The sequence below is a fragment of the Stylophora pistillata genome, chromosome 3 (genome assembly GCF_964205215.1).
Source record: "Stylophora pistillata chromosome 3, jaStyPist1.2, whole genome shotgun sequence".
Taxonomy (NCBI): domain Eukaryota; kingdom Metazoa; phylum Cnidaria; class Anthozoa; order Scleractinia; family Pocilloporidae; genus Stylophora; species Stylophora pistillata.
Window position 1 is genome coordinate 29,345,096 of NC_142521.1, and position 13,687 is coordinate 29,358,782.

At 38.7% G+C, this 13,687-nt stretch overlaps 3 protein-coding genes and 1 pseudogene across 4 annotated transcripts in view; all 4 read left to right on the forward strand.

Moving 5' to 3' along the window:
• Positions 1-131, forward strand: part of LOC148735492 (uncharacterized) — a 2,410-nt gene extending 2,279 nt beyond the window's left edge. The window contains exon 1 of the mRNA XM_088754129.1: positions 1-131. This exon is cut by the window's left edge and continues 2,279 nt beyond it. The gene's annotated coding sequence lies outside the window, so the exon portion shown is untranslated.
• Positions 132-2,480: 2,349 nt separating this feature from the next.
• Positions 2,481-4,381, forward strand: LOC148735493 (lactadherin-like; annotated as a pseudogene). Its single transcript, XR_015998613.1, has 4 exons — positions 2,481-2,493; positions 2,590-2,914; positions 3,299-3,440; positions 4,299-4,381. The product of XR_015998613.1 is annotated as a lactadherin-like (transcript).
• A 280-nt stretch (positions 4,382-4,661) lies between these two features.
• LOC111344906 (lactadherin) lies at positions 4,662-8,278 on the forward strand. Its single transcript, XM_088752960.1, has 5 exons — positions 4,662-4,670; positions 5,940-6,084; positions 6,293-6,471; positions 7,243-7,386; positions 8,222-8,278. Exons 1-5 carry the CDS (start codon positions 4,662-4,664, stop codon positions 8,276-8,278), a joined length of 534 nt encoding a protein of 177 aa, XP_088609086.1.
• LOC148735494 (EGF-like repeat and discoidin I-like domain-containing protein 3) lies at positions 8,279-12,765 on the forward strand. Its single transcript, XM_088751535.1, has 5 exons — positions 8,279-8,426; positions 9,450-9,778; positions 10,430-10,571; positions 11,834-12,159; positions 12,440-12,765. The coding sequence occupies exons 1-5, from the start codon at positions 8,396-8,398 to the stop codon at positions 12,656-12,658; spliced, it is 1,047 nt and encodes a 348-aa protein (XP_088607661.1). The 5' UTR covers positions 8,279-8,395; the 3' UTR covers positions 12,659-12,765.
• Positions 12,766-13,687: the final 922 nt, after the last annotated feature.

Sequence of the window (13,687 nt, forward strand, 5' to 3'; positions counted from 1 at the left end):
CAAACACTCGTTTATGTCAGAGAAACTTTATATCCTTAATAAGCATATTAGCAAAGTTTGTTTTGTTCGAATACAATCACGTGGTTGCGTTAAGCGAAATTTATTAATTAAATCGTTATTTGAGTTGTAAATCAATCTCTTACACCCAAAAATAGAAAGCAACTTTTGAGAAACTTTTGGATTTTGGGGCAACTTTTGAGCAACTTTTAGAATTTTGGAGCAACTTTTGAGCAACTTTTTTGGAAAATTGGAGCAACTTTTTGAGAAAATTGGAGCAACTTAGGGACAGCCCTACCGTGAGTTTGATATGCGTTTCCTCCTATTTTTCCGCGAGACTTGTTCTAAAGTTGATGAGCAAAAACATTTACATGCGGACATTAGAACGGAGGGGCAAGGCATTGGGAAAATTGGTTGTTAAGCTCCAAGAGGCGCTTGGGGTGGAGGGAGGGGGGGGGGTTAGGTGGGAAGTAACATGACTTTACATAGGTTGACGTGACATGTGTAACGTGACAAGACTTAAAGAGATGCTAACGTGCATTGATGTGACGTGCCGCGCCGTGCCGTGCCGTGCCGTGACAAGACATGATGTAGCAGTCATCAATGGAAGGATTTTCATAATGAATAAAATAACAATGACCAATTCTTTGTTCTAAAACCATAACGGAAAAATTGTGTTAAACTATTCTGGGCGTTCAACGAGAGAGTTGATGTTCTCAATGTTTTCTTGAACGTTTTTTGTTTTATTTTTCATGATTCTTCTTTTTTTTTTCTTCTCAGATCAAATATACGATAAAGTTTACTTGTAATCTTTGATTCATTCATTCATTATTAAAAGGCTCTTATTCAGCAAACCACCATTTACTTTACCATCGTTCTTAAATAGTGAAACATGACAAAATGTGTTAGCTACTTCTGTAAATTTGAGATTCATGGCAGCCAATTTTTCTTAGAACAAAATTTTAACATTGCGTGCAAATATCGCTTCTCCAGAATCAACAAAAAAATTATTAGCAGTGTGTAAAGTTGTTGGTTTATTCAGGGTAGCCAATGTTTTTTGTTTTGTTTGATTACTTATCTCTGATCACTTGCTATGTACAATCGCTTTGTGTCAAATATCATGAGGAAAAGGTTTATTATTGATGTAATGATAAAACAACTCCGTACCGCTACCAAAGCAGTATGCTATTGTTTAAAATTTTGAGATTTCGTTGATTTTACACGTTTTAAAATGTCTTCTTTCAACGTTTTGTTCTTTTAATTTTTTCATAAAACAGGACGTAGTCAGGATTGTGTTTTTTAAGGGGGTCACACAGTATGAAAGAAAGGGTACTCACCAGATCTTCACGTCGACCTCCGCACCGTGTTGTATTTAATGTGGCAGGAAAAAAGATTACAAAAGAGAGGGGGGGTTTACGGGCACCCCAAGACTCCTTTAGTTACGCCCTTGTAAATGTTTTTCTGTCTCACGCTTTCTGGCTCTCTCTTTTGCATTTTGCAGTTTTCATTGGTAATCATTAGCTCACGTTTTTAAAAGATATATTTAACCAATTAACGCTTTTTACCTCAGCATAATAGACATACAGTGAAAAACGATTATCTTCCTATTCTGGTGTAAGTGGAAAAATGTACTGCGTCATAATCTTCAAAAGGTGTACCATCGTGAAATCTGCTGTTGGCGAGATATGAGAAAAATTATTTCTAGAGATGTTGGTTTACACGTGTGCTGCAACTAAGGCATTTTTTAGGAGACCAAATGTCAAGCATACACAGTTTCGTACTTGTCAACTTAAACAGCTAAGTAATTGGCGAACTGAAATTAAAACTTCACCCATAACTAAAATCTACTTTTTTCATCTCTTAGGTATATTCCACCTTTGAAAAACACGAACACGGGAAGCTGTCTCTCCATAAAAGGAGTGATTATATTAACCCTTTGTTGGGTATGCAGCAATAAAGGTAAAGCGACTTTAGGTCGCTTATCATAGTTTTTAACCCGAAGTAATGTATATTGATTTTCTAACCTCACGTTTGTCCTGGTCCTAGATTCTTCATATTAGTTTCTCATGGTCCCTTACACGGGGTCGTTAACTTTAAATTATTTAAGATCACTGAAAAATCTTGATAGGATGCATTATTAATTGAAATACAGAGTTCTAGAGCCCTACTAACCTACATATAAGTGAAGCAAAGAATATTTTTTGCGCATAAAAAAATCAGTTGTATGCATAAATATTTATAGATATACATTTGCCATTGTTGAACGTTTAATTACACAGCAAAGCAATCTTTGTGTTTTATTATTAAATCAGTATTCTCGTTTTGCAAATAGAGAGATGGTAAATCAAATAAAAAGTCTAAGTTCCCGTCAGGAATCGTACCTCAGACCTTCGGATTCCGCCTTCGTCATACGCGTGATATTTGAACTCAGTTCGCATGGCCTTGCTCGTAGTCTCTGTGGCTTGGTAGTAAAGCATTGGAGCATGGATTTCGAAGGTTTGATGTTCGATTTCTGATGGGCAGTCAGAATATTTTCTTTGTTCCACACTCGTGACAAGTAAAAAACATCTTTTTCTATTCTTCTTTTCACAGTTTACCGTTGCTCTCTTCCTCTTGGCTTGGAAAACGGTCATGTACCAGACGCTGCATTTTTTGCTTCTTCAAGTGCAAGCAGCAAAAATGGTCCAGCACGTTCCAGATTGAACTTACAGTCAAACAGCAAAGGATACGGAGCCTGGTCAGCGGGCGCTAATAATGGCAAACAGTGGCTTCAAATAGACCTCGGGGAACTGGTGCGAGTTACCAAGGTAGCAACTCAGGGGCGACAAGACTCCAACAATGGGTAACAAAGTACACTCTGTCCTATAGTGTGGATGGGATGCACTGGGCAGAGTATAAAGAAAACAGTATCACATGGGTAAGTGAAAATTTTCGTAGATTTAGAAGGTTTTTTTTTAAAAAAAGGGACAGTAAAAGGTCGAAACAATTGATCGTGGATATTAAAGCAAATTACTAACGTTATGACATAAGGTTTGAACTGGATTTTCTTCTAATTTCACTGGTACTGCTTGTCTTAAAAAATGGAAAGAGAATGGGTTCTATCTACTCTTAGTGAAACATATTTACGAGTGCGGCTAGCGTTTACTTTGATCTATAGCTGAAATTTTTTTCGGTGCCACCTACACGTCCTTCAGACGCTCCATGCCATGATTCTATTCACTAATCAACATGAATTGCTTTGAATTTCCGGTCAGATAACTATCTAATTTCTTACTCCTTAACGATCTTTTGGACTTTTCAGGAATTCTTAGGTAACAAGGACAGAAACACAATTGTGGAGCACCTTCTTCTGTCACCATTCAATTGTCGCCTCATTCGATTTCATCCAAAGACTTACCATGGGCACACATCTATGCGAGCAGAAGTTTATAGTTGTAGGAAGGGTAGGTGTCATAACTAATCAAAACTAGTAGGTTCTCTTTTCAGAGATTTTGGTCAAACTTTTCAAAATCTGTTTTTTTTATCTTCACCATAGTTAGTAGAGTGGTTCGAGTCCCGTACAGGCCTGATTTTTTTCAGGTCTGATTTTCGCTATTGCATAAATAGCGCTATCTACTGCGAGGATCGTGCATCATACGTATCTAATACCGCAGTTCAAAATATATGAACTTCTTATATTCATTGCATCTCATTTATCACTTTCACGGGTTTATTACGAATCAACTTAACGGCCTGCTCCCAATAGGCCATTTTACAGTTATGTGCTTAGTTGCCAAGCCTTTGATTCAGAGTGAGGCTAAAGATGACCTTGTTGTGATAGAGACCTTGATCTAGTTAGCATGATAACAAAGTGATTTACATTTGAAAGGCAGCAAGGTTTGTATCATAACAAGGTCATGTCTAGCCTCACTCCCATTCAAAGGCTTGGCAACCGAGCACACAACTGTAAAATGGACTATTGGCTTGTTAGCTCAATTGGTAGAGCGCTGCACTAGTATCGCAGAGGTCAGTGGTTCGAGTCCCGTATAGGCCTGATTTTTTTCAGGTCTGATTTTCGCTATTGCATAAATAGCGCTATCTACTGCGAGGATCGTGCATCATATGTAATATTGATAATATTACATAGTACTTATAAAATTAATAATAATAATACAAGAAGAGAAAAAAAAAGAATGATGATGTTACAAATTTATTTGGTGTGGGCAACACTTCGCAGTATTACCTCTGAGGAGCAAGTGACCCTCTGGAATGAAAATTACAGATTTATTCCTGTTGTTACAACGCCTGTTTATCACGTTTAGGTGTTCACAGGCATGGAACTAACGCGTTAATAGTCAATGTTCTTAGTTCACAGCTGCTCTGTGCCACTGGGTGTGGAAGATAAACGGATTCCTGACGGTGCTTTTACTACGTCCACTAGCTATGACAATAATCATCGGCCTTCGCTTGCAAGACTAAACCTCTCGTCGGACGGTAAGCACGTTGGGGCCTGGTGCCCCAAGCATAAGAGCCGCAGCCAATGGCTTTAGATAGACCTGGGAGAAATATCTGCAGTGACCAAAGTGGCAACTCAAGGTCGATATAATAGTGAAGACAGAGTTAAAACATATACTCTTTCATACAGTGTGGACGGACTACATTGGACTAGCTACAAACAACGTGCTATGGAGAAAGTAAGTTTGGCTGACTTAGCAAGAGGTGGAACGCCTGTTATAATTATTGTATGAAATGATAAAGCTTTGCCAGTCATTATTATTATTTGAAGTGGAAGGTATTTGCTAGCTAAATTAGTGATGATGAAAGGCGAAAAACCACTGTTGCCGTAAAACGACATTAGAGGGCTATAAACCATTTAGCGTGTAGAAATGAAAATAAACAATTTAAAAAATCGAGTTTCCGGATGGGATTTGAACCCACGACCCTCCGTGATCTAGTCGGATGCTCTAACCACTGAGCTACAGGAGACTCTATGGTGAGCAAGGGTCAATTAGTGGGTATTGACTGGAACCGCATCACGCGGCTACACAGCCAAACATCAGCTAGCGCATAGAAGCTCACTAACAGCATCACGCTGTCACATTAAAGCATCACATGCATTAAAGCATCACATGCAGCCAACCATCCTCCAAAGTGAGCGTGTAGAAATGAAAATAAACGGTTCCAGTCAATACCCACTAATTGACCCTTGCTCACCATAGAGTCTCCTGTAGCTCAGTGGTTAGAGCATCCGACTAGATCACGGAGGGTCGTGGGTTCAAATCCCATCCGGAAACTCGATTTTTTAAATTGTTTATTTTCATTTCTACACGCTCACTTTGGAGGATGGTTGGCTGCATGTGATGCTTTAATGCATGTGATGCTTTAATGTGACAGCGTGATGCTGTTAGTGAGCTTCTATGCGCTAGCTGATGTTTGGCTGTGTAGCCGCGTGATGCGGTTCCAGTCAATACCCACTAATTGACCCTTGCTCACCATAGAGTCTCCTGTAGCTCAGTGGTTAGAGCATCCGACTAGATCACGGAGGGTCGTGGGTTCAAATCCCATCCGGAAACTCGATTTTTTAAATTGTTTATTTTCATTTCTACACGCTCACTTTGGAGGATGGTTGGCTGCATGTGATGCTTTAATGCATGTGATGCTTTAATGTGACAGCGTGATGCTGTTAGTGAGCTTCTATGCGCTAGCTGATGTTTGGCTGTGTAGCCGCGTGATGCGGTTCCAGTCAATACCCACTAATTGACCCTTGCTCACCATAGAGTCTCCTGTAGCTCAGTGGTTAGAGCATCCGACTAGATCACGGAGGGTCGTGGGTTCAAATCCCATCCGGAAACTCGATTTTATAAACCATTTAAACAACCAAAAATGGTCAAAAGTCGACTTGCTTTAAACTTTACATACTTGATCAAACAGGGTGATTTCAGTATTATTTCCGTTTATCTCAGGTGTTTTCCGGGAAAACAGACAGAAATACTGTCATCACACACTCCTTGAAACCTCACATCGATGCTCGCTTCATCAGGTTTCATCCAAGGACACACAATCTCAATATACATTGCTTCAGGGTTGAGTTGTATGGACGTCGTAATGGTGAGTACAGTGGATATGTCAACAAAGCTCATTTGATCAAAATGGTGATATTCCGCCAGCACTTTGGCTCGTCACAGTCTAGAACTTCTAGAGTGTCACCCACTTTGTCAGCTACCGAAACATGTCAAGTATAGGCCCTTCAACACCTAATTTTCCAGATATACTTTCAGTATACTTGTTTCTTATAGTTTTATTTGTTTCACTATAGTCAAGAACTGTTTAATGCCTGTGGGAGTAGAAGACGGTAGAATTCCTGATGAAGCATTTACTGCTTCATCTTCAGCCAACGCTAAATACCTTCCATATAGAGGCAAACTTAATTTACTACCAAGTGGTGGGAAATATTGTTGGGCAGCCAAACAGAATAATGCTAATCAGTGGCTACAGGTACGTGAAAGGTCATAGTACTGTACAACAATTTTCATGAATTGATGGATGTGGAATAAACTACAAGAACTGTGGAAGTTAAACAATGAGATGCTAAAATAATCCAGAAAATGAAAGTTAAGCTTGTAAAGCAAGGATTTCAACCCGTTACCAGTTATCTCGGCTGAAAAGCCGTTGACTTTGGCAGCTGATCAAGTGTAGGTTCATATCTTCGTCTGATGAAGATGAAATGAAGTTTTAAGTAAAAGAACTATACCACGTACTGAGAGTGCCTGGGAAGAAGCAACATATGAGGTTTCTCTCACCAAATTTTCACTTTGAAATGTCTTCTTTTTTTGCTTTCGTTGATTCTCTCCATCCATGTGAAAACGGTTTTTTTAAGAGTCACAAGTTTTATAGGTCATCAAATACACACAAGATAAAAAAATTAGAAACTAAAGTACAAAATATAGTAGGATATAGAAGGGCACGGTATATGTCCGCCCTTCACTCTTTCTCAGGAGCATAGGCCATCAACAGTCTCTCTCCATTGCCCCCTGCAGTGTGCACAGCATGGCTAATTAGTGCCTAGTTATATTTAACTCATCAGTTACACGAGAGATGAAATCAGAAAATAACGTACGAGAGCATCATCCACGAATTATGCGTCGCGGTATTTCACTATGGGATTTACATTGAATAGACTTTAATACTACTCTATATACGATATCGGCTCAGATTTTCAGAATCAATTATAAAAAACGTTTTTTATGAAAACGCTTCTTTTTTTAGGTAAATCTTGGACGTCTGTTCAACGTACGAGGCGTGGCCACTCAGGGTCGGCACGATTCCGATCAGTGGGTGACAAGCTTTTCATTGTCTTATACTGCAAATGACTTTATCTGGGTCTTTATCAAGGAAAATAGCCAAGTAAAGGTAATCAGAAAGCACAGACAATTAGTTTTCCTACTTTTGTCTTGTGTCTCCGTTTTCTACCTTAATTTCTCCCTTATTTTCAAAATAACTCTGCCACATTGGTTTCCGTTGAACCCTCAACGTTCAACACCCTCAACGTCTTTTAAATAATTCAAAATATAGCCCATCTCCAAGCTAAAGTTGATGGTGCACAAAATCCGAAAAAAATATATTAAAAAGTAGCCACTACATTTCATGTACTCTTTGCGGGAAGAGAGAGAAACCCAAAGATAAATATCGGCAAAATTTCCTTGGGGGAAGTTAACTAACGATACCTAGCGGCTAAAATCGACAGACTTCGTGGCAATAATGCAACTGCACGCTTTATACTATGTGTACACGGCCGTGCGTGTTTTTCTGTTTTTTTTTTTATTATTATTTAAAAAATAGAGAGGTCTTGACTGCGCTCTGTTCTGTTATAAAGCACGCAGGAAGCAGCCAGAGCACGAAAGAAGTGGGTGTTGGTCCTGAAAAGTCCCTATGGGGAGTGGTCAATTAACCTATTTATTAACCTATGTATTCTTAGGTATGTATAAGTGTAGGAAGAAACACGAGATGTTAACGCGCGTTAGATGTGAGCTTTATTATAATATCAGTCACGGAGTTTGTATTAAAAAAAACCGTACCCGGGGTTTTGATTAGGGCTGAGGATGCAGGCCATCCTATACTCAAGAACTAATACACGATAGTTCCAAATCTAGCCCGACTGAGACCGGTAAATAAAGTACTAGTTTTTTTCCTGCAGTTGACTGGAATGTAGACACGTTTCGTTTTCATAATCGTGACATAATTGTAGATTGTGTGCCGCCTGCTCAAAATGACTGCCTTATCGACTTATCGCCTTTATTTGTAGACATATCTGGCAAATAGCGACAGGACAACAGTTGTCAAACATGTCTTCAGTCCGGATGTCAGAGCGTTTGCCAGAAGCGTTCGTTTCCATCCGAAAGGTTGGAAAAACCACATCTCTATGCGAGTGGAGATTTATGGTTGCAAAGAAGGTAAGTGAGTGATTTTAGGAAACATTATATCTTAAGCTGACAAATTAATTTCCTGCCTCGTAAATGACCAGGTGCTCGATACTAGAGAGAAGTCCCTTCTTGAGTGTTGAAGAATAGTTTTTGATAAGCTGTCATGGCATGCGAAAGATAATTTGTGTACTTATAAGCGCAGAAAGACTTTCAATGTTAGTGACTCCCAGCCCAATTTTTTTCCTTGATCAAATCATGAATAAACCAACCAAAAAAAAATTGTCCATGATTCAACCCTTTGTCATGTGGTGACAAGACTGAGATCCGAAGTAATAGATATTGGGATGGAGAAGCCCACGTTTATCTCCTTCCAGCTATTTTGCGACTTTTATGATTTTTATAGAAATAAACTAGATATGGAATAGACCTAGGAATGAAATTCAATTGAAAGCAATGACCTCCCAGCTCACCTGCATGTGAAGATCACTTCTTCCCTTGTTCTTTTTGTGACTTTGATGGGTTAAAAGAGTGATCAATTGGGCTTCACAACAGCCTGGAATTTCAGAGCATTATGTTTTGATCATCATTCTATGAATCGTTTGTAATTTGAATATTCCTATTTTGTTCTTTAAAAGCCTCTAAAGGAAATCGGAAACAGGTCTTACTGCATGGCGCAGAATTTCATCAAATTTTTGCATCGCTGTGGAAATTTGATGTGGATGACATAAGGTCAACATTTTTGAATGTGCGAAGCAACTCCTGCAAGGTTTTTAGCCCAGATTGAAATTAAAGAAATTAGAGGAATTAAGAAACTCTTGCAATGCAAACGATAGCTTTGATTAGTTGGAGTTAGAGATCAAGAACAGTGTCTCAAATTCTTCCTTATGTCGCTGAGAGAATTGTCCCTTCAAGGTAAGTCTTTTGAGTAAAAAGATGCATGTGTCTGTTTTAGATTTCGCCGAGTGAATTAGCTCGAGGATTTCATAAAATCATAAAAATCTGCATTTGATGTGTTGGATTACTTTCAAATTAGTGATTTATTTCATTAAACAGATCGCAGTTGTTTTCTTCCTCTTGGTATGGAGAGTGGCCATCTTTCCGACAATGCTTTATCAGCATCTACGTCTTACAATGCTAAGCACATTCCTCAGTTCTCCAGACTTAACAAAATCCCCAGTTCAGGGAAGGCAGGGGCCTGGTGTTCACGTACAAACAATGGCAATGAATGGCTGCAGGTCAGCTTCGGGCGAGAAACAACTGTGACAAAAGTGGCCACTCAGGGGAGGTATGACGCCAATAAATGGTTAACGAGCTACAGTTTGTCGTACAGTGTGGATGGCTTCCACTGGGCTTGGTACAGACTTTCAGATGGACGTATTAAGGTAGAAGCAAGATTTATATATAATGAATGTACAGAGGGCATATTGTGTTACTTTCCCGTGATTCAAATTAGAATTTTGCATTAAAAGGAAGGACCTCTTTCCGCTCCTACAAGCTGCGGAAAGAAATCTCTCCTACAGCTATTTATCGTTTGTATCAGTTCAAACATAAACCATTATATTAAACTATGAGAGGTGAAATTTTAGTCAGAAGAAGTAGAACTTTCCTTTACCTATCATATAATTCTAGCCTAATTACTAACACTTCTTCCAGCTATACTTTACTTTATCCAGTGTATTTGTGAGAATTGGATGATGGCAAATTTCAAGTTGTAAACAGATGCATAGTCGAGTTACTTGACTGAAGGTTACATCTTAGTGTTTCAGCCACTCCATTACTTACAGGCATGTCGCTTTAAATGAAACATAAATCAATGTAAACTGATGATATAATTTTTGCGGCCTTTTTCCATGCTGATCTGAAAAGAGCACTAAATTGTGACTTCATTGCAAGGAACTCATCTCTCAAAATAACTGTCGAGTGCAGCTACATTTATGAATCCTAGTTCTCGTCGATCTTAATGCCAAAGGCTTTTATTTTCAGTAGAAAAGTGTAATTGGAATCAGTTTGATTATTTTATATTTATCCTGAAGGTTTTTGGAGGTAACATCGACAGGAACACTATAGTTTATCATTCTCTTCATTTGCCGATCCAAGCCAAATATCTCCGATTTCGACCCAGGACTTGGCATGGTCACATCTGCACTAGAGCAGAAGTTTATGGGTGCAAGGAAAGTAAGTTGTACGAATACATTCAACGTCTACGAATTGTTACGAGGATCGAATTATTTTTATTGAATCTGTCACGCAATCCCAGACTTTTATAGAATTATCTATAATCTGTAATATTCCAGAAACTTCTTTCATGTGACTCAGCAGTTTCCAAAAATAGTACAACTTGTAATACGCTATAAATAGTAGTAGAACATTCTAGATAACTAAGGTAAATGTATAAAAGTTGGCTTGTGAGAAGTACAAAAGAGATTTGCCCGAGGGCTTACCCTCGTGGCTTGCTGACTGAACTTTTGGAAGCTATGATGTGACGAGGCTATGACCTTTTGACCTTGCGATATCCGGAGAGAAGAAAGAGATGAAAAAGACGATAGTCGAGAGAGGAAGAAGATAGAGAATACAGAGTTTACTATGGAGTCCTCCGGAAGAGTTTGTGAACAAGGAAAGAATGCGATAAATCAAGAAAGCCAAGCGCTGTGGTCTTCAGTCGGCGGATGTTGGAATTGGAAGTTGATCAAGACGACGAACACTTACACGGCATGAAGGATTGTAAGCCTGCTTTATGAACTGCTTAACTTAATCTCTAACCTAAGTAAATTAGACAATGTAAAACTAATGAAATAATAGTTAAAATGGGTAACTGCTTGTTGTTACATTTTTGTTGCGTGCCATATATCGTACTCGGGAGTTTATTTTCATATATGCTTTGTTAGCGGACATTTCTTGGTCATTCGTGCACGTAAGAGAATCATAGATAATCCTCAAAAATACGACTAATATATCACTACACAAGTGGAGTAGTCTAAATTGGTGACATGGTAACTTAACGAGACATGTTCTGGTGATGTATGCAGCTTCGTAGGCTCTTCTTAAAATTACTCCTGACCAGTAGTGTGCAAAACAGGTCACAAATTCGCGATGATTTCACGAAAAAGTGAAAATCGGAGACTGGGGACAGACATTGACAGAACAAGTCAACTTTTGAAAAAAGCTTGATCTTTGACGTCAAACAGATATGATATATTCGAAAATGTGCACTTATTTCCATAAACATATCCAAAGCATTTTGGTTGATTCTGTATCTGTTTTCTACAGCGTAGGTCCTCAATCCCGGTTTATGAACGTAGTGCTCATAACGACTGACTAGTGATTCCCCAATTTGCTATCTTTTTCTTGATTATAATGGGAATAAACAGAGCAGAATTTATTTCAAGAACTTTTAAGATGAACATAATCAGAGTTACCTCTTCATGGGACTTTTACAGGATTTCGTTGTTTCATGTCACTTGGAATCGAAGATTGTCGAATTTCAGACCGCGCACTGTCTGCCTCAACTATCTTTAGTGATAAGCATGCTGCAAAACTCGGCCGCTTAAACCGTGCACCTGCTTCTGGGAACGCGGCGGGCTGGTGTTCCAAGACGAAAGACGTCAATCAATGGCTGCAGATTGATCTTGGCTCTCCCACAACCATTACTAAAGTTGCCACCCAAGGAAGGCAGGACAACTCTGAATGGGTAACAAGCTACTCATTATCTTACAACTTGGCAGGCTCCTACTGGGTCCAGTACAATGAAAGTGGTAAAAAGAAGGTAGAAAAAATACTTTTTGATTCCAAATAAGATACAAGTAATGAAAAATGATAAAAATTCCGAGAAGCGATATAGCTCTCCTCCAGATGGAAGCTGTAATTGCGATCAGAATAAAAGCCATATCTGTATTTTTTTCACTTCCAAGATGATAAATGCTCTCCAATGCTCTCCTTGATAAACGTGGTATTTATACTAAAAAAATGTGACGTCAAATCTTCGATAGTCAGCTTTCAGCGTTTCAATGCACGGCAATGTACTTTTGGCTTAATTTTTTTTGCAGGTGTTTCGCGGAAATTTTGATCGGGATACCATTATAGTCCATCAGATCCTCCCATCATTCCAGGCTCGCTTTGTCCGAATACAGCCTTTAACTTGGCATCACTACATCTGCATGCGTGCTGAGTTGTACGGCTGTCCTATCATGGTAAGAGGGAACATGCTTATACTATACAAATATGAGTATTTAGAATTACAAACAGAAAAAGGATTCTGTTCTTGAATTGAGGAAAACATCGTCATTCAAAGGGCATCGTGACTACGCATCCCTGACTTTTCTTGAAATCTCTGTTGCGCATTTGATCATATGTAAATGGGATTTGCGCACTACAAATATTAAACTATTATTATTATATTATATTAAAAAGCGACACAAAACTAAGATTTCTATAACATCAGACTCGCAAGATATAACGATACATGTCATTCCAATTAAAACGTCGGTCAAATATCGTCGATAACTCGCGATCAACAGTCCGATTTATTTTCATTTCTTTTGCTAAGCTTTGTAGCATATTTACAAAATAATTAACCTTATCTAGGTTATTTGTGATGATTTTGTTTTCAACTGAGTTGATAATATGAGTTTCTGAAGCTGTCGTTTCGAGCGTTAGCTTTTTGTCTGAATAAATCGGGCCAATTATCATCATCAACTCAATTTACAAAATCGAATTATCATTTAAGGTGGCTCGTACCAGTTTCCTCGCGCGGGGAACAGGTCACTCTTGTGTGACGCGCGCGAGAGAAACGTGCGAAAGAAGCGCGAGATCAGAAGATGAAAATTCAAAACAAAGATGGCGGCGCGTGGATTTTTTCTACTTTTGTGAGAAGTTTACCTAAGAGCTTGTATTTGATGTGTTGAATGCAGGAGATAGAAACTAAGAAAACGAAGACGATTTTCGGAGAAGTAAAGGTTGCTTCTCTTCACATTTAAAAGAAATATTCAACCGATATGAAATCTTGCGACGGCGAATAAAGAAGAACTCAAGTGAAGGATAATCTACCTGAAGGGGAAGAAGACTTTGAAACTTCAAGGAAAATAATATGATATAGCCAGAAGTCATGTGTAGGATTTATAAGATGAGCTCGGGAGGCTGTCTTTGACGGCTGTTTAATGATTTTCTTAGCAGTAGACATCTGTAAACATCAGATGGTAAGTGCTCGCGCGAGCACACGCAATTGTCAGCGGTAGCTAAAACAGATCATGAGCAAATGTCGATCTTATAGAATCCAGATTTTTAAATGCGCGAGA

What these genes read in the sequence shown, in the direction of transcription:
- LOC111344906 (XM_088752960.1), top strand. An exon ending in GTTGTATGGACGTCGTAATG is followed by an intron (nt 6,085 to 6,292) that starts GTGAGTACAGTG and finishes GTTTCACTATAG; the next exon opens with TCAAGAACTGTTTAATGCCT. An exon ending in AGGAAAATAGCCAAGTAAAG is followed by an intron (nt 7,387 to 8,221) that starts GTAATCAGAAAG and finishes ACATAATTGTAG; the next exon opens with ATTGTGTGCCGCCTGCTCAA.
- LOC148735494 (XM_088751535.1), top strand. Translation starts at nt 8,396, where the DNA reads ATGCGAGTGGAGATTTATGGTTGCAAAGAAG. An exon ending in GATTTATGGTTGCAAAGAAG is followed by an intron (nt 8,427 to 9,449) that starts GTAAGTGAGTGA and finishes TTCATTAAACAG; the next exon opens with ATCGCAGTTGTTTTCTTCCT. An exon ending in TTTCAGATGGACGTATTAAG is followed by an intron (nt 9,779 to 10,429) that starts GTAGAAGCAAGA and finishes TTTATCCTGAAG; the next exon opens with GTTTTTGGAGGTAACATCGA.